The 22641-nt window shown below is 43.4% G+C and overlaps 2 protein-coding genes across 3 annotated transcripts in view; one reads left to right on the forward strand and one right to left on the reverse strand.

The window, feature by feature from the left end:
• The first annotated feature begins 7065 nt into the window (after positions 1-7065).
• klf5b (Kruppel-like factor 5b) lies at positions 7066-11428 on the forward strand. The gene is made up of 4 exons (XM_041951479.1): positions 7066-7369; positions 8105-9020; positions 9101-9160; positions 9522-11428. Exons 1-4 carry the CDS (start codon positions 7193-7195, stop codon positions 9698-9700), a joined length of 1332 nt encoding a protein of 443 aa, XP_041807413.1. The 5' UTR covers positions 7066-7192; the 3' UTR covers positions 9701-11428.
• Positions 11429-12853: 1425 nt separating this feature from the next.
• Positions 12854-22641, reverse strand: part of klf12b (Kruppel-like factor 12b) — a 37484-nt gene continuing 27696 nt past the window's right edge. For both annotated transcript variants that reach the window (XM_041950941.1, XM_041950942.1), the window contains exons 5-6: positions 18659-18816; positions 12854-17074 (exon numbers count right to left, since the gene is read on the reverse strand). In XM_041950941.1, the coding sequence (XP_041806875.1) occupies positions 16893-17074; positions 18659-18816 (340 nt within the window). In that variant the 3' untranslated portion in view covers positions 12854-16892. The remainder of the gene's footprint in view (positions 17075-18658; positions 18817-22641) is intronic.

Here is a 22641-nt window from a genome sequence, read left to right on the forward strand (position 1 = left end):
CAAAATAGTTGGCACACGCAGACAAAGACTTGGCTTGACTTGGAACAAAACTCGCTCTTCTCTTAGACACAGTAAGTGGATTGTTCTGCCAACACGATAAGGGCATTTTTCTCAACATCAGAGCCCTCAAAGTACCACCAGCAAATGTTTTGGGGAAGTGTGTCCCTTTTAACTAACGCTGCTTTTGAACAGGGTTTTTTTTTCCTAAATCTCGTTGCTTTTTTTTTTTCTAACCCGTCCACACCATCGCCTCACCTCAGTACTTTCTTTGAGATGTACTTGGACAGCCTGTTTTCGCAGCAGCCATTGACTGTCTCTGTTGTGATTAAGCAGATGTTTTATTGCAGACTGGAACAGTCATTACTGCCATAAACCCATCTGTGGAATTGCTTTTTATGCAAATTTACAAAGCATCTGCATAAATAAAGTTCTAATTAATACCTTTCTCCAAACCTCTGCGCTCTTTGATTCCTAAGTGTTCTTAATTGTGTACAAGCAGGTAGAAAGTACAAATCAATGCTCACAACATGAGAGGGTTTTGTTCTCCGCATACACCATGTGTGCTTGTTTTTATAACTCTTTTAGCAGAACTGTGAATGAATAACAAATACATGTTGTTTGGCATTTATAGATTTTCTGAAAGCACTCTGCTCAGCTTTTATTTAAAAATATCCAAGTATAGTCATGCATAATTAGATTTTGACAACCCAACATGGTTAATTATTGACAAATCTTTGATTAATAATGAGCTTAAAGCAATTTCAATCAAGGATAACATTTATGTAAAGATGCAGTGAGTAGCATTTTTAGCTCCCGTTGTAGGTTGCAAGGGAAATAAAACAAAATCTGCTGCTACCGGTTGATTGGGAACTACTGAAGAGTAAAGTTTCCCCGAGAACATTAAGCCTGCTTTATAGATCCCTTTGTTGTGAGGGTGCCAATGGAAGCTCATTAATTTCCCCAGGTTTTTAATAGGGAGTGTTGAACATGTGGCAAGAGTTGTCTTGGTGGGACCCTTATGAGTTGCACCTCTGCTGTTGAAGGGATGCCATGCTTTTTAATTGTAAAGGTGTCCCTTTGCTAAGTAATGAAGTGCATTTTGCTGTTTTGAAAATTGCACTAGCCTATTTACTTAAGCGGGGCAATTGATTATTTATTTCCTTTTATTCTAGCGTGTCACTTTTAATATGTCAGTCTGTCCTCTTTGCTGCGAACTGACCGTGTGTCCTGTTTTGTAACGGCAAAATAACGGTATGAATAATTGTTCCCTAATGCTTATGATCTCTGCAAAGTATGTCAGCCTGATGAACCTGACATACTGGAGCTTTGGTATGGATGTTCCCGCACACAAAAGTGCAATAAATCTAAAAGCTAAAATGCATTTAGAGTGAACTTGAACTCAGAAATCAGGAGAAGAAAAGAAATTCTGCGGATAAAGAAAGACTTTGTTTAATGATTAAAGGAGGCGTCTGAGCCGTGAGTGAGGAGGAGGGGCTGCAGTCAGTGAGGTCAGGGGAAAATGAAGAATGGCTTCAAAAAGTCTGTTGGGATGAAAGCAGCGTTTTCTGCAGTTGGCTTTTACTTTGTAGGAATTAAGGACCTGCATTGTTTCCCAGGCAAACGGCTACCCCGGCATCCCGTACTTCTGAATGTCACGTTCAAGTGTGAAACAACAGATCATCTTAGGTTGATTCACTAGGTGGCAGTGTCACTTTTTAAACAAATTAGCACTTGAGCAGCACTGTTTTAAATCATTTGTGGCCGACTACTGCATGCAGTCGAGCACGGCTTATTTGTGCGGCGACAACATGAAAAAAACATTTGAAATCAGAACTAAACATCACATTATAGTTATGGTTATGGCTGCCGTGCCGTATGTAGAAGTCTGCAGCATTCACTTTTTTAACTTGGTGACAGCTCTGTGGTTAAAAAAAAAAAAGTGTCAACACTGAACGAAGAAGTCCACTTTCATCAACATTGCAATGCACCGCCAGAATATCTTATACAGCAGAAAATACAAACACAGGTTATGCTACTCTGTCTCTCTCTCATCAGCTAGTGAGATCTAGCAACTTTTAGCATAATGAATTTAGCAGGGATGCCTTCTCTACACAGTCCATCAGGCCTGCCATCTAGGAGATTAAATTATGTCTGTAAGCATTAAAGCTTTGATGCTGTATTTGGGCGGCATGCATGCATCCATTTGCAAAATTCTATATAACAAAATTAAAAACATGGACACCTATGGAAAAAAGCTTGGCACTAGCACTTAAACCCAACCACTCCAAACAGTTTGCTGACTAATGCATTTCTAATCATTTCTGTGATCAATGTTAGCTACTGTGCAATAAGATTAATCAGCCATATGCAGAGCTAGGATCACCTTGAACAAGGCAAGAAGGAAGAAGAAAAAAGGGAGATGAAAGGACTGAAAAGAAAGCGTCTTAGCTGCAGTATTATGTATGATAAGCACACAATTCAGAAATAAAGCACACCTGCATTATTCACGTTCTCCATGCCAGTGGTTTTGTGTGTGTTTGAGCGGCATCGCGCCGCAGTGCTCCCCTCAGCTGTGCTTTGGCATCTGTGCGTGGCCATCTCACTGCTGAATAGCTGCCTGATTATTCCAAATCTAAGGGAATATTCAAACAAGGCCGATAATGCATTCTTCCATATGATTCTCCAGAGCTGGGACAGCTGTTCAGCAGCTTTCAATGCCGTGTTCAGAAAGGGACAGATTTCTCCGCTCAATTAATAGGCCCCATTAAAAAGCAGCAGAGAAGTTTGACAAATGAAGCAGAGATTCGGTTTGTCTCAGGGAGAAGGCGTCAGAAATAGCTGCCTCATAACGCCGATACGTGGCTACACTGTAACCCAAATGATTGGAAAATGAATGTTTAACTTCACGATCAATGGCGGCGCAGGATTTCAGCGGCCGTGTGGGCCGATGCGCTGAAATGTGCACACAAAGCCCGCACTATGCGAGGAGTGTCGTTTACATTTCTCGACAATAACTGTCAGTGACTTTGTCACCGGCGCGGTTGTCCCAATCAAACAGATTACAACCAGGTCGATTTCACAAAACCTGTCCAACAAAGTGATAAAGCTTTAATGACAAGAGTTTGTCAGCTGCACCACGCGGGAGGAATTACCGGACATCAGTGTGTCTTTGTTCGCTCCACTCTGGCCAGAATGCAGAGTGCCGCTGCTGCTGTGCCGGCATCTTGTAAAGTTTCAACTGGCAGATGAATTCTTTCAGTCTGCCCCCCCCCCCCCGTCTCTCTCCCCCTCTTTCTCTCTCTCTCTTCAGAACAACGAGGAGGTTGTCTGGCCAAGGGCACACCTGTAAGGTGCAGACCCTCGACAGGCTTACCTCAGTGGCCTCTCCTGCTGTACTCAAAAGGCAATTATTCCTCCCAGAAGATAGAGCACTGTCAACTTCAAACAGAGGACATTCTTTAGGCAGATTAGACTAAAATTATGTTTTATTATTTCGGCCCTGGAGAATGAATTGGACTCTATTTGGTCGTCTTTGTGGTGAAATCCAAGACAGTTTAAATGGCAGAGGTATGTTTGGAGTCAGGGTAATACTCTGGTGTCTTTATGAAAGGGCAGCAGAGAGGATCAGATTAGAAGCTGAACAGCGAGAGTCTTTCAGTGCGGCTGTGCTATCATCTCTGTCTTCTTGTCCGTGCCTGTAGAGAGGTTAAATTAAATGGCTGTAATAAATGTTTTGGTCTTGCTGATGTGGTATGGCCGGCTATCAAACGAAAACACTGTGGAGAAACGGCATGGTGGAAGATCAGAGAGAGGAACAAATGGAGGGAGGGAGAACTATGTCAGCACATTACCAACATTAGAAACGGACTTGTTTTCACTTAAACCTCAATTATAATGGTGGCTCCAGAAACAATTATATTGATGAATGCTGAATGAATGAATGAATGATGAATGAAGTTACTGTAATTAAATTATTCCATTTAATTAACGAATTATATTGAATTTCTCCCCAGAGGACGGCATTAGCCTCATCTGCTGTTTTACAAACAGGAGTGCTCTAATGTTGTGTGCTATGGAAATGATTACTAATGCCTAATGAAACTGTGTCAGATCAGATAAATGCTGCACAGAGTCAACAAGCCGGGCTTGTAACACAGCCAAACTTGAGACGAAATAATAAAGCCAAAGAAGAAATTATTGATTCTGTTTTTTTTTTTTTTCAAGGGCAGGCTTTGGTAAAGCTGACATGAAATAAATTATCATTCAGAGTGCCCATCCTCGAGGTTTTCAAGAGAATACAGAAAGTCAAACAAACTGCGTATGAGGCACGCTTTTTTTAAATAATCGTCCTTGTGTCAATACACATGCCAAGCTTTTAACTCCGAGAGAAAATAATCAGTGCTTTAAAATTAACTTGCACATGGCACCAAAAACAAAAAAAAAATGTCTTAATAGTGCTAAATGAAAGTGTCAGCTGATGGCATAAAAAAGCATCGCATTGCTGTTTCCGCTCGCCAGCTATAGGAGGTAATTATACACAATATAAAAGTGGAATGCATTAACGGCGTCGCTTTGATGGTTCAGCAGCACCAAGATCCAGCACGTGAAGGCACAAGGCGAGTTCCACTGCAGCTGACCATTGCCCTCTGGTGGGAGTGCCAAGCACCTGCTTGAAGACAGACTATATATAGAGCATAGGATTTGTTTGTATTCCTTGTGTTACACTGAATGTCATAACATTTAAGATTATTAACAGATAAACTAAGATAATACAGCTGCAGCGAATACACACGCTATTAGTCATATCCGTTACACAAACAAAGCACGGCAAATAATTCAAGCGGCGTACCGAAAGTTGTTTTACCCTTTCAATATAAAAAAAACACACACACTGTGCTTACAGTAGCAACGTGCTACATGTGTTTATTGTCCTATCCCCTCCTGGCTTGGCCATATTAGTCCATGCGAGAGGAGAGGAGAGTTGTGATGCTGTAAGCACATACCGTGCATTCTCTCTCCACTGCTGTGCAGTTGTTGGGCATATTGTGAGGTTTTAATGCGGGGGGATATGGAGGAGGGCTCGGCTCACATTCGCTGTACAGGAAGAGCCGCGGCCAAGAATGACAGTTGCTCCTCTTGGAGCTGAGACATCCGTGGATTTGGATTGCACTCGGAAAGGTCAGCACACTGCGGGCAATCAGTCGCCTCCTAATTGGATGATCAGCGGCCATTTCAATACGTTTTGGGGTGTTTTTTTTCCTGCATCGTGAGAAATATGTACATGTACAAGCAATCATTGTGATTATATTAATAGTTGTGTGATATCCTCAACAATATCTTCACATAATCAAAATAAATTAAGTAGACACAAAACAACTTCTGATAATTACAATACTGATCATAACTTATGTCTAATACATTTTTCAAAAACAACATAATAAAGTGCTTCACAGAACATGAAGAATAACAGTGATAGAAGGTTAAAAAATAAGTGAAATTCAAATTATAAGGGAGCTCATAATGAAAAAAAAATAAAAGAAATGACGAGATGAGAAGTGAGTTTGGGGAACTGTTTAAAAAAAACAGTTTTGAGAGGGATCTAGGAGAGGAAAAAGACTTTGTGCTTGAGTTTCACTGCTGAAGGGCCTGAACAGCAAAGACCTTTCACTTCCACACACTGGATCTGAGTTTGAGCCTGTGTGCGAATGGTAAAAACCGTCTTTCCTGCAACATCTTTTTCAATATGTTTAGGTTTCACATATGACCCGAGCTAACCTCGGAGATACTCCGCATTTAAAACGTGTTCAGTCAAGCCTTCAGTGGGTGCAGTTACAACATTTTAATGCGAGGACAGAAACCGCCTGAAGAAAAACGCGGATGGGAGCGGCCGTAAATGTCACATTAAAAAAAATCCTTTTACACACACACACACAGATTTTTTTTTTTTCTTCTTCCAAAGCAATGCTGCTTAGCCTCGGTCCACATCCGTGCCAGCGTTGTGGCATACCTGTGTTTCCAGTTCCAGCTTGTTGCACTGGCAATATCGTTGACATGTGGTAATACTTCATACACCTGTGTGGGAAAAAAAACAAAACCCAGTCAAGTGACTTCTGCTTTGTTAAGCTGAGGTATAAAGCTGCTGCCACACGTGATCACAAGACTGCTGGAGGCTGGATTACTGATCTTTTGTCACTGCTGAGCCAGATATCTAGAGTATATCCAAGGATGTGCAAAACAACAAAAAAAAAGGCAGATAAACATATGTTTGAGTTCTTGCAAGGTCACGAGAAAACGTGCAAGTATAAATAAGTACTTGAATGCAGCACTTTTGGTTTATTATAGGAAAAGTTAAGACAACTGCAGGCAGGTTCAGTGCAGATCATCACTGCTGAATGCAAGTGTGGCCCACGATGCGTTTGAGTGAAATGCTGAGCTATTTTAATAGAAACATCCACTGCCTGTGTGTGTGTGTGTGTGTGTGTGTGTGCTTCACTGCTGGCTCAGGAATGTTGGCATCAAGTATGCAGTCCTGACAGACAGCTGCACTGCAGTGGCGTTTTTAACATGCCAGACCAGGACCCAAGCGTGCTGGAGGCTCTGAAGAAAACCAGAGAACTGCGTCAAAAATAAAGAAAGAAATGATGGGGAAGTTGTGCTGAGCTGATGGGCCAGGTGAGCAGGTGACACAGTTCCCAACTAAACCGACCCTTTCTGAATAAATAATTGCGTTCGATTGCAGTTTGACTTCTCTAAGGCTGCTCAGACTGCAAGTCATATGAGTCAAAGAAGGCGGCTGCGCCGGTTAAAGCAGCCGACTCCCTCCACTCTGTAGTGTGAATAAACCGCCCGGTGGCTCGCCTCGTTCGCCTCCCCCAGCTGCCTCTTTATTCCCCACGTGTTCCGTGTGGCTTCCACCCTCAGCCATTTCACCTCGCCGTACAACCACAGTATTCATTACGTTAGGCGTATCCTGATCGCCTGCTCGTCCTGTTTATTTTGTACATGTTCGGCCCCGCCCTGCAGACGCGCCGATTCCACGCAGTTGCGTAATTTGACAAGCGAGCGCAAAATAGGCAGAATGAACGTTTGACAGCTGGCTCTATGCGCGTACAGACTGCCGTGAAACAAAACACCACCTATGCTTCATTTATTCGTGAAAGATTTCGGATAATTAGACAGTACCTTTGCGTTTATGGCCGCTGCCGTGAGGAATAATGTTTGGGTCGCTCCGGGGCAGGACGCGCAGTTTCTCCGTAAACCCGCCGCGCCACTGACAGCCGACGGTCTCAGAGGTGAAGATCATGGGCAAGTGCTGTGTAACACGAGGGATGCCGACCCGGGAGCGTCCTCTCTTCATGATTACAATTTGGTAGGGGATTGCATTTTCTTTTCCTTCCTTTGCATCTGCCTCACAGCATCACGTTGTTTACTGATACCCGCTGGTTCGCCGCATGTTGCTGATGAGAGCAAAACAGGCTGATTTCGCGTAAAGATGTGAGCCCGATGTTGGAGGCAGGCCTGCGTGTTTGTTTGCTCCAAAATTCGCATCTTCCGTGCGCCGATGCTGACATTGCCTTGAACACCACGCGCGGCACGGCTGGGACGCGAAGCGTTGCGCCCGCGCCCCCCGAAACTTGCGCGGAGGAGATGCGTGGCGCTGCAGAGCAACTGGATGTTCTAATTTCGGCCATGTATTTCCAAACAGCTCGGGCTGGAGCGTTTCAGGAGGGCGTCTGCTGCTTGTGAAAGGAGGGGGTGCCGGTGGCGTCTCTGATGTGGCAGTGTGTGCACAAGCGCAGGCCTCAAACGCATCCCCGAGTGCATTCACAACAGTCAGTGCTGTTGTTTGGGGAGAATGGTGGGTAGTTGTGGTCATGCGTGGAGGTCTTCTTTGGGCATTTGGAATTATTATTTTAGAAGAGGAACAACAGTAGAAAACTACTGGGGCGTTCAGGGTCCGTGATGAATGTAGTGCTGAATGTGCATCTGTCTTACTGCTTTTGCAGAATCAACAGATTTACACCAATAACCCATGTGGGAGCCTGAATCAGGTCCAAACTGCTCCGCGGCTGAGCTGATCACCCCCCTCTTTTCTGTCTTTCAGGGTAAATCAGAGATGGACAGCTATCTGTCTCCACAGGACGGCGTAAACTCCAAAATGTTGTGCAGGGACAGCGCTCTGATGCTGGAGCCGCCCTTCACCGAGGACTTCGCTTCCCCTTACAGCGTCAACATGAGCCTGCTCCTTCCTGACGTCACGTACCTGCACCCTGGTCTCTGCAGGACTATGAGACAGATCAAAACAGAGCCATCACACTCCCTGATGCACGCCACCTGTCAGGGCAACGCAGTGCCACCAGCTCTCCCAGAGTACCCAGGTGCTTTCAGTGCAGCCGACACCACTGGCGGGAACTTTTACATCAAGCAAGAAGTGCCAGATTTCCAGGATGTTCCCCTGTTTCAGCTTTTGAACTCTGACCTGGAGCAGCTCGTTCACGGATCGCAGCTGAACTCCATCCCCATGGCCCCCTTGAGTCTTCCCATGGGAAACGTCCACGTAGGCCCGGCGCAGAACTGCGCCAAACCCACAAGCACTTCTCAGAATGAATGTTTTCGACATGTAGGCCATCAGCACAGACCGACCTATCTGCCGCCGTCTCCGCCAAACTCCGAGCCCTCGAGTCCAGACAGGGGGAAGGAGCTCCTTCACAATCTGTCCCCACCTCCATCCTACGAAGCCAGCATCGCCTCTAAGTTAACTTTTCAGACCCATAATCCAATTGATCCAGGGCAGCCTTCTGGTGTAGCTCCTATCGAAAGCCCAGACCAGAATTCCAATGTTGGATTAGTCCAAAGCCCAGGTCCTGTGCCAGTCCAGCATCCAACCCTGACACCAGTTCAGACGGCACCGGGTGTTGGCCCAATGTCCCCAGTGTTGGCCCAGTCGGCTCCATATAAGAACAACAGAAGGAATAATCCTGATCTGGAGAGACGGCGGATTCACCACTGTGACGTCCCCGGTGAGTCTTGTTTCTACCTTTAGACCACATCCGACTGAGAGGACAGTATTTTGATGTCAATGAGCTTTCTTTCTCTTTAGGGTGCAAGAAAGTATACACCAAGTCCTCTCATCTAAAAGCCCACCTTCGGACCCACACAGGTAAAATGTTTCGAGTCGCTCTTCTTGTTTTGGGGTGAAGGTGGTGAGTGCATAAAAAGGTACTTGGCATGCAGATGCATTCAGTCTGCTGACAGACGTGGCCCGCACCTCGCCGCTGTCAAATCACATAAAGCCTGCAGCTCTCCTGAAGGGGGCAGGGAGAGAGACAGGGCACGCTCTGATTTATGGCTCGCAGCGGGGCTGCACATATGAAAAAGCATCAGATTCTTCATCACTCGACACTCATTTGTCAGTAATTAGAGCCTTATTGATCCTAATGCCTCCAAATATGTGCTGTCTGTCTGAGGTGGCTTCATTTTGCTTCGTTTTTTTTTTTTTTTTTAAATCTCGTCTGCTGAAGGAGAGAAGCCGTACCAGTGCTCCTGGGAGGGATGTGAGTGGCGCTTCGCCCGTTCTGACGAGCTGACTCGCCATTTCAGGAAACACACCGGGGCGAAGCCTTTCCAGTGCGGCGTGTGCAGCCGCTGCTTCTCCCGCTCCGATCACCTGGCGCTGCACATGAAGAGACACCAGAGCTAGAAACCCACGCCTTGCAAATCATGTCTCAGTCAACGTGGACTTACATATCAGCAAAGAAACAAATTAAAAACTGTGGATTGCTCCACTCACGCCCCAGTGGGGCTATCATTAGCAGTGCTGGCCCACGAGTAATTTCTTTTATTGTAAAAAGACAAAATGCTACTGTTGCCTTATTTTATTTCCGCACATGTGCCCCGATATTGGGGGACATTTGCAAAGGTGTCAGTCAAAAGAAAATAATTGCCAAATGTAATAATGAGATAATATTGAATCTTTTTAAGCCTTTATTTTCATTATTTTATTGCACTGCAAAGTACGTAAACAACTTAAATTGGTTTGTACAGATCACTTCAGCAATGTCATGTCATGTATTTAAGTAACCTAAATAACAAACTGCCATACTGGAAGTGCTGGTGCAGTATTTGCTATGAGCTGGAAGGTCAAAGAATGTGTTGCTTTAGCTTGAAGGTCACAAGACTGATAGTGTGAGCGCGTGTGTGTGCGCGGAATAAAGAAATGGACAGCGGTTAGTTACAGTTGCACGTAAGCAAGTTGTTAGATTTGCTAAAAGACCCCGCAGGAGGAAGAAATGTTGGGACGAGCACTGTGTGAGCGCAGTGCTCGCAGCGCGACTCCAACACTGCCAGATTTATACAGTACTTTGCTCAAAATCTGCATTTACTCACAGCACTGAAATGAGAGGAAGATAATGGCATGAGATATTAATCGTGGTCATTCGGACAGCGTTATGAATGTTCTGCATCCACGCCCCTGTGTTGTTTTTATTTAATTCTAGAAAAGGTTTAACTTATTTCAATGGGCCACACAGCAGCATCTCATTTGAAGAGTGACGGTGGACGAGGAGTGAACTTCAGCAGCAGGTCAGAGTCATTTTCCTTCTCCCGGAAGTGGTTGCGACGGACGAATCGAGACTGGTTCACCCGACTTTGTTTTGGTAGTGAGTCATGTGTGCGAGCATTAGGCGTCTTATGTCGGGATTACAGCATCGTGTTTCTGGTGAGTCGTCTCCAGAGGTGCTTTCAAAGTGGCGTCTGTGAGCTTGAGATTTTTTTTTTTTCTTTTTTTTTCTTTTTAGATTTAGGCTAAGCACCTGCCAGTCTGAACATCTGTGTAAGCTTTTGGTTTCTTTGACTACCATCAACATATTCAAACACCTTTTGAAAGTGCCTTTAACTGCTTTGCTTTCCTTTTTGTTTTGGTTTTTTTTTTTGGATGAATGAGAGACAAAGCTGCCCCGTTGGGACGGTGTTCTTTTATCAGGTACTCTGTTTTGCTGAAATGATTGTGCGTGTTGGCTGCCCCCCCTCTGTCTCTTTTTCTGAACAGGTTTCTCTCTAATTTCAGTCAGCTGGAACAAAATTGATTTTTGAAGTCTCTATAATTTGTTCAGATGTATATATTTTGTATCTGCTGTGTCAGGATACAATTTTTTTAATCACAGAGACTGTTTATTTTTTATTTTTGTTAAAGTCTAACAAGGATTAAACTATAGAATGTTATTACATCCAGCCAAGAGAGCAGCTCAGCGGAGTATGTGCCAGTGAATTACTGCAGTACTTCAAAACATACACATATTTGTATTGCAACAGACGCCCTGTTGCAGTATTTTATGTCTTAGCTTCATAACATGAAGACGTAGTGTAAACTGATCAGACGTGCTATGAAGCTCTGTGACCCTCGCAGTGCAAATAAAGGTTTTGTGTTGAATATTTCTCTGGGAGTGTCTGATTTTTCAAATATTGTTAAATGCTTAACTTTTGGAGTTTTTCTCTACATTTTTCATTTTAGATTTACTCACTTTTTTTTTAAGTACATTAAGCTTTTAGACGGTTAGTGGTAAAGTAAAGTTAATTTTCTCCATCGGTCCTTCTGTTTGTAAAAGTTCTTTTCAGCACACAAGAGCTCTCATACCTTTACAGCGTTTTATTATATCCATACACTGGTGGTATTGATGTAGATTAGAACTGTCATTCAGGTAACTGACATAGATTTTCCTTTGTTATTTATTTTTCTTTACAATTTTTGTATACTGTATGAAAATAGCATGGATGCATTAAAAGAACTAGTATTTTTTTTGCAGAGATGTTACAGTTAGAAGCTGAAAGTGTTGTGAACATATTTATCAAAAAGTCTGTTCTTATTAAGGTGATTCTGACAAGAGGAAACAAGAGACAGGGCAGGTGGGATATTTACAGAATTTGACCTCCAAACTACGAGTCATGCTCGTCCTTCTCTCCCCCCAGTGTTTGATCGTCGGTGTTGTGATTGTCAGGAGCACACCCTTATTGCACTTGTTCTTACTAACAACTCGGTGTCACGAAAACAGAAGATTACTCCTGCTTTTGTTTTTTTAATTCTTGGAAAAAGTCACTGACGTGAGTCATAGCAGAGGCGCTGACAGACGGTGCCAGGAGAGGCAGTGCAAACCAGAAGAGCTGTCTGAGCTTGTCCTGAGAGCGGGGGCACCTCGCTCCGAGGAGCGCTCTGATGTCGCTTCAGCTCCTTTTCCCTGCACCGTGCAGCCTCCACAGCACGGGCCCTCCTGAGTGATAAATCACGCATGTGGTACGGTGCGCGCAGAGATGCTTTGTGATGTGGGAATTGAAACCTTGCTATTGTGATCATCTGAATCCTTTGCTGGCTGACAGAGACATTCATCCAGATCCAGTTATAATAGAGCACGGTACAGGATGTACTGGGCGTTTTCTTTTCGCAACCTGTTCTCAGAAACTGTATTCACTGCATGTTGTGTTAAAACATACCAGCTCTTTAAATACCGCCCTGTGTTGGTACTAGATGATAACACAGCAACATGATAGCACACAGAGGTATGCAATGTTTGGCTTGTATGTTAAATATGTGAGCGAGGATTTTCATGTACCAAAGAGTTTTTATATGCATGCTGTACATGGAGCTAAGCAGGTGAATCAATGGTTGCCCTTCTTGTGGAGATCAGATGTGTACATGCTACTGTACTGTATATCACCCATAATTTAAAATGCCTGCTCTAATACCAAGATTAGGTTTCTGAATGCCGGAGAATGTGAGTACAGTACTCGGATGACTAAGTGACATCGAAACCACATACCATCCATCTCAGTCGTAGATAGCAACTAGCTCCATACCAGTGTCTTACATACAAAATGCAACTTTATTAACCTTCATGCCTCCATTCATATTGATATACATGTATATGTTTGAACTTTAATTTCACAGCTCCATCCATATGAAAAATACAGAGAAAAAGGCAAAACACTGACTGGATACTTAAACAACTGCTGGAGAAAAGAAAAAAGTGTAACCGAAAAAGAAAAAAAAAAAGAAAAAGAAGGACACCTGTTCTTGAAGTTTTGAAAAATATCAGGATTTAAAATTTCTTTTACAGATGTGGAATTCCGTGAGCAGAATCTCCCTTTTGAAGCGATGCTGAGCAATACCACTGTTTTTCTTTCTTTTTTCTTTTTTCTTTTTTTGAACGGTAAGAATGAAAAGATCTGAATATATTTACACTACACTCACTTTACATAAATACAGGAACAACGATTACTGTACGTAATATCAGCAAACTCGAAACAAAGGCATTGGCTTCACTACTTAAATTTTCAAAACCAGGAACTCAAAATCAGATGTTACACAGAAAGTAAAATAGATATTGAACTGATAGAGAAGTGTAAGATCAGTATTCATTAACAAAGGCGTCGCTCTACAGCCAGAATCCCAGCCACAGGACTTGTTCCCTGTGAGCAGGACTCCTCATTATCTTCCATGGAGCCACTGTGATGAGTTCATGTGATGAAGCTGAAACATCAAGAGGCCTTTGTAACTCAGTTTCGCTCCCCTCAGAGGAAGTGACTTATTGCAAGCAAAGTAACAACGTGAGCTATTAACAGCCTGTGAAAGTGTTATGGAAGGATGCTGCATTGGACACGATGGCGTAAGGCTCAGTGCGAAAAGAAAGTGAAACATTAGAGGTCCGCCTTGCATAACGTTGTCTGTGCTTTTTCCAAAATCCATGGTTTCCCATTTGAAATTTATTAATTTGAGCACACATGCTGAAATCGAAAGTCTGCGCAGAGCAGCTGATATTACGAGTTTGCAATGTGAGGCACTATTCATTATTATTGCATAACTTTGACCCTGGTTACCGTTACAAAATTATGCTTCAAAATGAGGAAAGAGATGCTGAAGGGAAATATAATACACCCTGTCCTGTGGAGACACCATATTCAAGTCTAATTAAATTGAGCGAAAGCTGGTGCATTAAGGCATGCAACGTCATACACTGAATACGAGAGTACACGTGTGGTTGATATGTGCTTGGTCGTTAGAATTTCTTGTCCAGGTATAGCAAAATAGCAACACAGGGAATCGAGTACCTTAATACGGTCAATGTATATAAATAATTTGGTGGTTATAGCAAACACTGGTTCAGCCTTGGGAATAAAAATGATTTGACCATGATCTTATTTAACCACAAACCAAAGAAAGCAAACTGTTATATAACATCACATATGATCATTTACATGATGAATACCATTAGCCCCATTTCACTGTATATCAAATTAGATAAATTACAGTCTCTGAAAAAGACTTTACATGTATAAATGTATTTCCTGCATCTACGAATCAAAAGCCCTATTTTTCCAATGTATATACAGGCTGTAGAACTTTGTAATAAGTTTTATCTTCACTATCACATATATTACAACATTTCAAAAGATCCTTTTTACAGAAGAAAAAGAGTTATATGCAACGATGAAGTGCCCCTCAATAATAAAATGTCCTCATACATTATATGGATGATAAAATACGATGATGATTATTTGTTTATAAATTGACATCTGAAATAAAATAATTTGAAAAATCATACGAATAAACAAACAAGGTGCTGATATGCTTTTGCCAAAATGATAATACGACTGGGCATAATGACATGTGCGCAAACAAGATACATAAATAATGATGACATACATAACCGTTCTCCGTTACATCAAAGGGCTGTCACACGCACTGGGCTGCATGTGTGGACATGACGTCCTGGATCTGGCTACTTCACTGAAAGGGAGGAAGCTCAATGCAAGTGTGCAGGTGTGTGTGTGTGTGTGTGTGTGTTTGTGTGTGTGTGTGTGGTCTTCAAGGTGCTATTATCAAAAAGGTTACCTTTTCTTTTTACTGGCTTTGGTCCAATAAATGCATTTAGCAGCACTATCGGATAATTTGAGTTGGCCTGATGCTCTGAGTTTAAGTCTGCAGGTCTTAGGCAGCATGAAAAGTATTATTAGGACTGTAAAAATATACTTTTTAATTGAATTTCCTGATTGAGGTCAAGTGTTGGTCTCTAAGAGATATTTCTGCCAGTAACTGCATCTAAAATGTAGTCCCACTCTACATGCACGTAGTATTCATGCATGTAGAAATGTACTTCGTGTGTATGCATATGTGATTCCTCCATTTGTCAGCAAATAATATGGCCAAATCTCAGGTACATCAGATCATAATCTTGACATATATCTGGTCTGAGGTGAGAACATTTCAAGTGACTGTCTGTATTTGAGACAAATAAAATAAAACTAAACAAACATCAGATTAGAGCCTTGCGCCGGAGCTACAAACCAATCAAAAGAGGGAGTCGTGGCACTGAGCGAGAAGTCGGCCCAGTTCTAGAAACCTCTCCCCCGATATTGATATTGACATCAGCAAACAGAACAAAGAGGAGGCTGACGATCCTCCTCATCGCTTTGTTCAGTATGTATTGCTCTTCTGTATTGTACATCAGGTACCACGCTATCCCTGTAACACTGCAGCCGATGTCAGTTTCAGCTTATGGTCAAGTGCTGCTGTGCAAAACCACAAGGCGAGTTCCTTTCACGGTCAAACCCAGCTGAGAAAGCAGAGCTGAAGAATAACAACAGATAGATCGGGACAGAATGAAAGCAGAGTCTGTAAGGTGCCTCTATTTTTTTTGTCACATACTCGATATCTCCTCTGATTGTTTCAAAGTTCACTGTACATGAGGGGTTGTATTTTTCTGAGTCTAACAGAAGCAATAAGCAGGCATTTAAAAGAAACAAAAAAAGAAGAAGAAGCAAGATTCAATAAAACAAAACGTTGTCATACTGAAAGTATATTTATCCTTTAAGATTGCACTTTACTGATTGCTAATCACAGCACAAAATCCACCAAAGATTTTTTTTTTAAGAAAATGCTTTCAAGAGGCTCAACATAAAGAATAGCACGGATGAGATTTTGGGGTTGTGCGGCCTTGTGAGCGGGCCATTAGCGGCGTGTTTCGTTGCTGGTGATGATGATATGCATGTCCGGTCGTCGTTTGTTCGAAATAAAGCAGTGAGCATCTGAAAACAGTGGATGTGTTGATGAGGTTGATCCATTCCGGTTGTGGCTGTTTGAGTTAATGTCATTTTATTGTGTGCTGGCGATGAGAGAGGTGGAAGTCCAGCCCCATGTTAGCTTCTACACGGCGTGCCTCGGATAGAACAGGGGGGACCATCCGTGGTGAAACGGCGCCCTCTGCTGGTCACAAATCACACTCACAGGGAGGCAACACTGCCTTTAACTCCACATAGGCCCAAGTCCTCTCCTGTGATCCAGCCCAGCTTCTCTCTGCTCGCACAGGGAATCCGTTCCATACAAAGGGGTCGTTCACATTATGAATGCTGGAAAAGCAGCCATTTGAACAATAATGAAAAGAAAGATACCAAAAAGAGACAGCTGCAGGTTGCATTATATATATATTTTTTTTTTGTCCAAATGAAGAGTGCGAATTCATCTTAAAAATCAAAGTGAAACATTTACAAACAGTGCTGTAAAAGACAGTTCCCTATCATACTCCAAACAATGACAATAACAGATCCTGCCGTCTATTCCTTCCAACCCAAGGAGGATCCAGAAGTGACCCTGTTTTGTGCTCCACAAGCTCTGTGCGCCTCTCCATCTTCCCTCCTCGTGACGGATGAGAGTGTGTGTGTGTGTGTGCATGACTGTGTGTGTGTGTGTGTGTGTGTCCAGGCCAGCGGAAAAACATTCATAGGGAGATCCCGCTCCCCCGGCTGCCTGTGTGTGTGTGTGTGTGTGTGTGTGTGTGCATGTGTGTGTGTGTGTGTGTGTTTCATTGATCTCTCTCTCTCTCTCTCTTTATCTCTCTCCGTCTGATTCACACCAGCATGTGTCTCCGTCGGTGCAGGGCCAGGTGGTCAGATCTGGAGAAGCTGCGGTCACAGTCTGCGCACTTGAAGGGCTTCACCCCCGTGTGTTTTCTGTAATGCCTCGTCAGCTCGTCGGAGCGGGCGAACTTCCACGTGCAGCCGTCCCAGGTGCATTTGTATGGCTTTTCCCCTGGAGAGGGACACAGGAAACACAGGGCACGGTCAGTCGCTTGTAGATCACATGTTCAGTCCTGCCACTTGATCATTTACACATTTTAGTAACTCTAATGTGGCCAAACTTTGGATTTGATGCCGTATGAATAATGAAGTCTTCCTATGAGTGATTATAAAAACAGCTTAAAGCCTTTATTATATCTTTATATCAGGTTTTGCATGATCCTAACATTTTAAAAGGCCACACGTCACAATTGCTTGTACAAAAATGACTGTTCTTCCTGAGAGCTCATGCAGTCACAATAGAGCGAGGGCGTGGTGGCTGCATTCCAGAGCACCTTCAGGAGGTCAGTGTTTAAAACCACACCAGAGAGCGTGTGGAGCTTTTCAAACCGTACTTACACTCATGCTATTCAAGTTAGGAGCTAAAACTCCTTAATTTAAAGCAATTATAAAGCATAACGCACATGTACAGCTGACCACTTGACAGATTTTTGAAAGCATTTTCAGGCATCCGGTGGCTTCCATTCATTTCCGTAGGATCAAATCAATTAGCAGTGACAGCGTTCTTTGTATTATTTCTGTTTACTGTAAACAAACAAACAAACATGCACGAGTCCAGTTTCCGCTCATTCAGTCCTAAATGAAACCAAATGCCTCGTTACACCCTGTCAGCGACTGTAAAAAGCAAACGTCTCAACATGAGAAATACCTCACGCAAGTTAAACGCTACCACGCACAGCGCCGCCGGTGCTCGGGCTTACACGGTCACAGAGGTCGTCGTGATGTGACACGTCAGCACGTGGCCGTGGCCGCTTGGCTGTTCGAAGCGTGACACGTGAGTGTGACACGCGATGCGATGGCTGAGTCAATAACAGCACACACCTTCGGCTCAAAGCAGACAATGAGGCATGGGGGCGACCTCACAGCGGGCACAAGCGCCGTCTCCCTCCGTTGTGATTAAAGAAAGACATGAGGGGGGGTTGTGACAAACTGAGGTGATTGCTCTTCCTTATGACTGCAGTTATGAGACATCACAATGCATTACTACAGCCACATCTGTCATCTGAGTTTGAGAACAAGATTAAGAGAACCCAGCCTTATGGGCCCTTCATGGATATCTTATTCTTGATCCTTGTGTTGGTTTTAAGCCTGTTTCGGTTCAGGTCTGGCCAGTTTTCCACGATCAGCCTTTGTCCTCCACTCAAGCTACATGAAGAGTGTGTCAGTGTGTTGAAACCAGTGTGTGAAAGTGTCTCCATACGTCTGAGCTCAGGTATTGATCTGAAAGATGCTTAAAGATGCTCATTTTTACTTGGTTTTTAATGATTTATGTCCACATTTAGAACGAATCATGGGCATTTATTGTTTTCTTCTTGTTTTGTGGTTTGTTACTCACATTGCTCTGGTCTCAGTCTGGATTTGGCATTAACCTCTGACCTGTTCCAGATCAGTTCTTAGCACAATATTACCAAGATTACACATTTGCAAGCCCATGGCACTGTGTAACACAAATAAGATTGTGACTTTCTGAGCGTGTAAATATTCTTATTTTTGTACAACTTGAACGGACAACATCACAGCGTTAAGACCTACTGACCTGTATGCGTCCTCCGGTGTGCTTTTAAATGGGAGCTTTTGGTGTACACCTTATTGCAGCCCTCAAAGTCACATCTGTGGATTCTCCTCTTTTTGGAGTCTGGTGACTCTGACCTCCGTGGGCGCCGTATGCTGTCAATGCTGAACGGGGACATGGAGCTGCAACAGAATGAGAATAGGAATCAACATAAAAGCATCATCAGAGTGTGATGATGACTCTGCACGTTAAGCCTAAGCAGGTTTCCATTACGCAGTGTGTTCAGACTGAAAATGCTACAAAATACACACACAGAAAACAGTGGTATGCAGATTTTAAATGTAGATTTTTGAATTCAATGTTGGACACTATTCTCGCACACTGCTGTGCACAAATGAAAGTGAGGAGCTGCACACAGCTGCAAAAATACAGGTGGAAACAGTTCAGAAAAAAATAAATTTATATTAAATGTTTGAAAAAATATATTTATTATATATTATATATTTTTTGTCTCTTTCGTGAAGTTTAGCTGTCAATTTAAAATTGCTGTTTATAGTATATACAGGATTTTATAAAGGTGAATATAATACATTCAATTCCCATGTGAAGTGGTGTTGCAGTAGCTCCACCAGCAGGGGGCAGTGCAACACTGCTGCCCAGTAACTCCGAGGGAGTAGATGAGGTAAGCAGGCTGGTATTCTCACTGCTCCGATACCTTCATCAATCAAAGGTGGAGGGATGGAGGAGTTTTATTTTTTAATGTTGCTCAATGAGGTTAATGACTCCTGAGTTATTTCTGCCATCAGTACATTTCGGCATGACGTTTCCTCTCCAATAACTCGTCAATATCTCTGCTGATTATATAATTTGTCACCTCTAACAGCGAAGCCCTGTAGCAAAGTGCGTGTGAGTGTGTGAGCGTGTGCTTCTGCATGCAAGGTATTCGCAGTGTGGTGGCATATCATATCTGAGGAAAATCTGAATGTCCTCCTGCATCGTTTCTCTGAACAGGATGCCGTACACACACACTCTCAGGGAGAAATCCAGGAAAGAACAAAAAGGAGGTAGATCTGTGGTGGATGGTCTGCACTTCATGCCGGCTGTGACACAGCCTCTCACACAGCGATAAACGCATGACTGCTGCACACACACAACGAATGGGCGAGAAAAGAAAAGGATACAGCAGAGACAGAGAACAAGAACATCTCTGTTTACTAGCAGGGAGGAGTAAGATCTGTGGGATATATTTAACTGTCAGCAGTGCTGGAGTGCACTTGCTTTTCTTCCAGGTCTCAGAGTCTCTGCTGTGGATATCGAAAAGCAGGTACTGTGAGAGAGGGGGCGGTGGGGAGGGGGTGAAGGGGGGAGCAGGGAGGGCACGGAAGGAGCGGCCTCGCTCGTGCTGGAGGGATCTGAAAAGAGGAGCAGGGGCTGCCAGACGGGCCCTCCAGTGAACTGTCTCCACCGCACACAACCCACTTCCTGTCTTTCCTGTCTGTTTCACAGAAGCACGAGTTGTCAAACGCAGACTCAGATGTGCTCATGCAGTCAGGACACACACACACACACACACACACACACACACACACACACACACACACACACACACAGGCTCCACAAACACACAGATATATAGAAAAACACTCATACATACAGATCACCTGTTGCTTTTGGCTTACTGCCAATCTGAAGCTGTACAGGAAATGAGCACACAGGTCAGATATGAAGTGGACTCCAACTCCCCTCTCATCTCTCTCTCTCATCTCTCTCTCTCTCATTTCTCTTTCTCTCTCTCTCTCTCTCTCTCTCATTTCTCTCTCATCTCTCTCTCTCATTTCTCTCTCTCTCATCTCTCTCTCTCATTTCTCTCTCTCATTTCTCTCTCTCATTTCTCTTTCACTCTCTCTCTCATTTCTCTTTCTCTCTCTTTCTCATTTCTCTTTCTCTCTCTCTGTCTCTCTCATTTCTCTCCCTCTCTCTCTCATTTCTCTCTCATCTCTCTCTCTCATTTATCTCTCTCTCATCTCTCTCTCTCATTTCTCTCTCTCTCATTTCTCTCTCTCATCTCTCTCTCTCATTTCTCTCTCTCTCATTTCTCTCTCTCTCATTTCTCTCTCATCTCTCTCTCTTTCTCTCTCTCTCATTTCTCTCTCTCTCATCTCTCTCTCTTTCTCTCTCTCTCATTTCTCTCTCTCTCATCTCTCTCTCTCTCATTTTTCTCTCTCTCTCATTTCTCTCTCTCTCACTCTCTCTCTCTCATTTCTTTCTCTCATCTCTCTCTCTTTCTCTCTCTCTCTCTCTAAGTTCAGAAAATATCGCACTGCAACGTGATGTCAAAACTGAACATTTAGAAGTTTAGTTAAGAAGTGTATTCACGAGGAGAACATTCGGCATGATTACCAGACCTTTTATTAATCTAATCCAAACTCTCTGTGTGTGTGTGTGTGTGTGTGTGTGTGAGTGTGCGTGTGTGTGTGTGTGCGGTGCAGTGACGAGGAGAGGCAGGATTAACAGTGGTAACACTCTGAGCTCAGACATCTAGCAGATGAGGCGGATGTTTACATTTTGACTTCATCCATGAAGTGACTCCATGATTATGATATAATTTAGGAAGCTCTGAGTACAACAGCTTCTAAAACAAAGAGGGAACGACGGCTCCCCTCTCATAATAAATTCATTCATTCAACGTGCCTCGACTGCCTCTCCGCTGCTGGTGACAACTCTGCGGTCGCCACTGCTCCACTTCAAGAGCCCACTTACAGATTTCTAGGTTTAATCCTTTTCGGACTCTTGAAATTTCACGGCGTGAGACATGCTACTGATTATTGATCCTTCATCCTCACAGACACAAACTCGTTATGAGTGCTCAGCAGCAAAACAAAGGTTAACAGACACTCCACTTAGATTTACGAACCATGTGAGAAGGATCAGAATTTTTTATGTCTGCCCACTGGGAATCCAATTAATAACGAGAGATTATTCATCAGCTGGTCAATCGACAGAAAAGAAACTACCTTGATGCTCTATTTATCATTTAAGCCATTTATGTGAAATTTTAAAAAAGACAAACATTTGCTATGTATCAGTGCAAACTTGAAATCTGGGTTTTCAATTGCTGGTTGGACAAAATTAGACAGTTAAAGACAACGCTCTCAGCTCTTTATGATGAAGATCATTATGGAGAAACAAATATCAGTTCATTAACAGTTGCAGCCCTAAATGCGAGCGCTCATTTCCAGATGTCATGTGAAAAAAACAAACAAGACAAAACTCATAACTCGCCATGTCCCGGCTGCAGGTGAAGGATTTTCCTGCTTCTCTGTGGGCTGAGAAGACTTCACCACTGCTCATCTATTCCACTTCGCCTCTCAAAGATGCCACTAGCTGTGGCTAGCTGCTATTTATATCAGCAGCCTTACTGTATTTGTACATCCATAGTAAATGATCCCTGCGCTCACACTTCTGGTGTAAACCAGCAACGTCTTTCTCATCTTGTGAGACAAAAAATGTGGCAAAATCAGTAGAAAACAATAAACAGTCATCAGTATGTATTTATTTGCATAGACAATATATCTTTAATTCCACATCTCTGGCTATATGCGTCCTTGCTGTTTTGTGAGAATCAGTTTGTTGTGTTTTCTCATGTGAGCCCAGGGGCAAACTCACACTGCCTTGAACTCTGTGTCACCGCGGCATCATAGCTGTGTGAATGTGTCTGTTTGTGTCTCCCAGAGCAGCGCGGAGAAGTAGGAAGTACAGCTGAGAAGGATTTCAAACAGAGCTGACCTCTGTTTTGGTTCCTTTGTCCCCCCGTCTTCATCCGCCGCTCTGCGCGAGCTAGACCGCCAGACGGAGAAGAGGAGGAGCGGCGAGGGAGTGTGTGCGTGTGCGTCACCTGTAATGGGCGTTTCCCACAATGCAATACAATGCAAACACACCACACATTTATCTAACTTCTTAGAGGAAACAAGGTCAGAACGACAGCTACACAGTTCTCAAACAGGCCT

Source organism: Chelmon rostratus, chromosome 13, assembly GCF_017976325.1.
Source record: "Chelmon rostratus isolate fCheRos1 chromosome 13, fCheRos1.pri, whole genome shotgun sequence".
In the NCBI taxonomy this organism is placed as follows: domain Eukaryota; kingdom Metazoa; phylum Chordata; class Actinopteri; order Chaetodontiformes; family Chaetodontidae; genus Chelmon; species Chelmon rostratus.

Excerpts from the sequence above, each read along its gene's own strand:
- klf5b (XM_041951479.1), top strand. The coding sequence starts at position 7,193 with ATGGCCGCTGCCGTGAGGAATAATGTTTGGGTCGCTCCGGGGCAGGAC. Across the intron at positions 7,370-8,104 it reads CTCTTCATGATTACAATTTG|GGTAAATCAGAGATGGACAG; the intron begins GTAGGGGATTGC and ends TCTGTCTTTCAG. Across the intron at positions 9,161-9,521 it reads CCACCTTCGGACCCACACAG|GAGAGAAGCCGTACCAGTGC; the intron begins GTAAAATGTTTC and ends CGTCTGCTGAAG.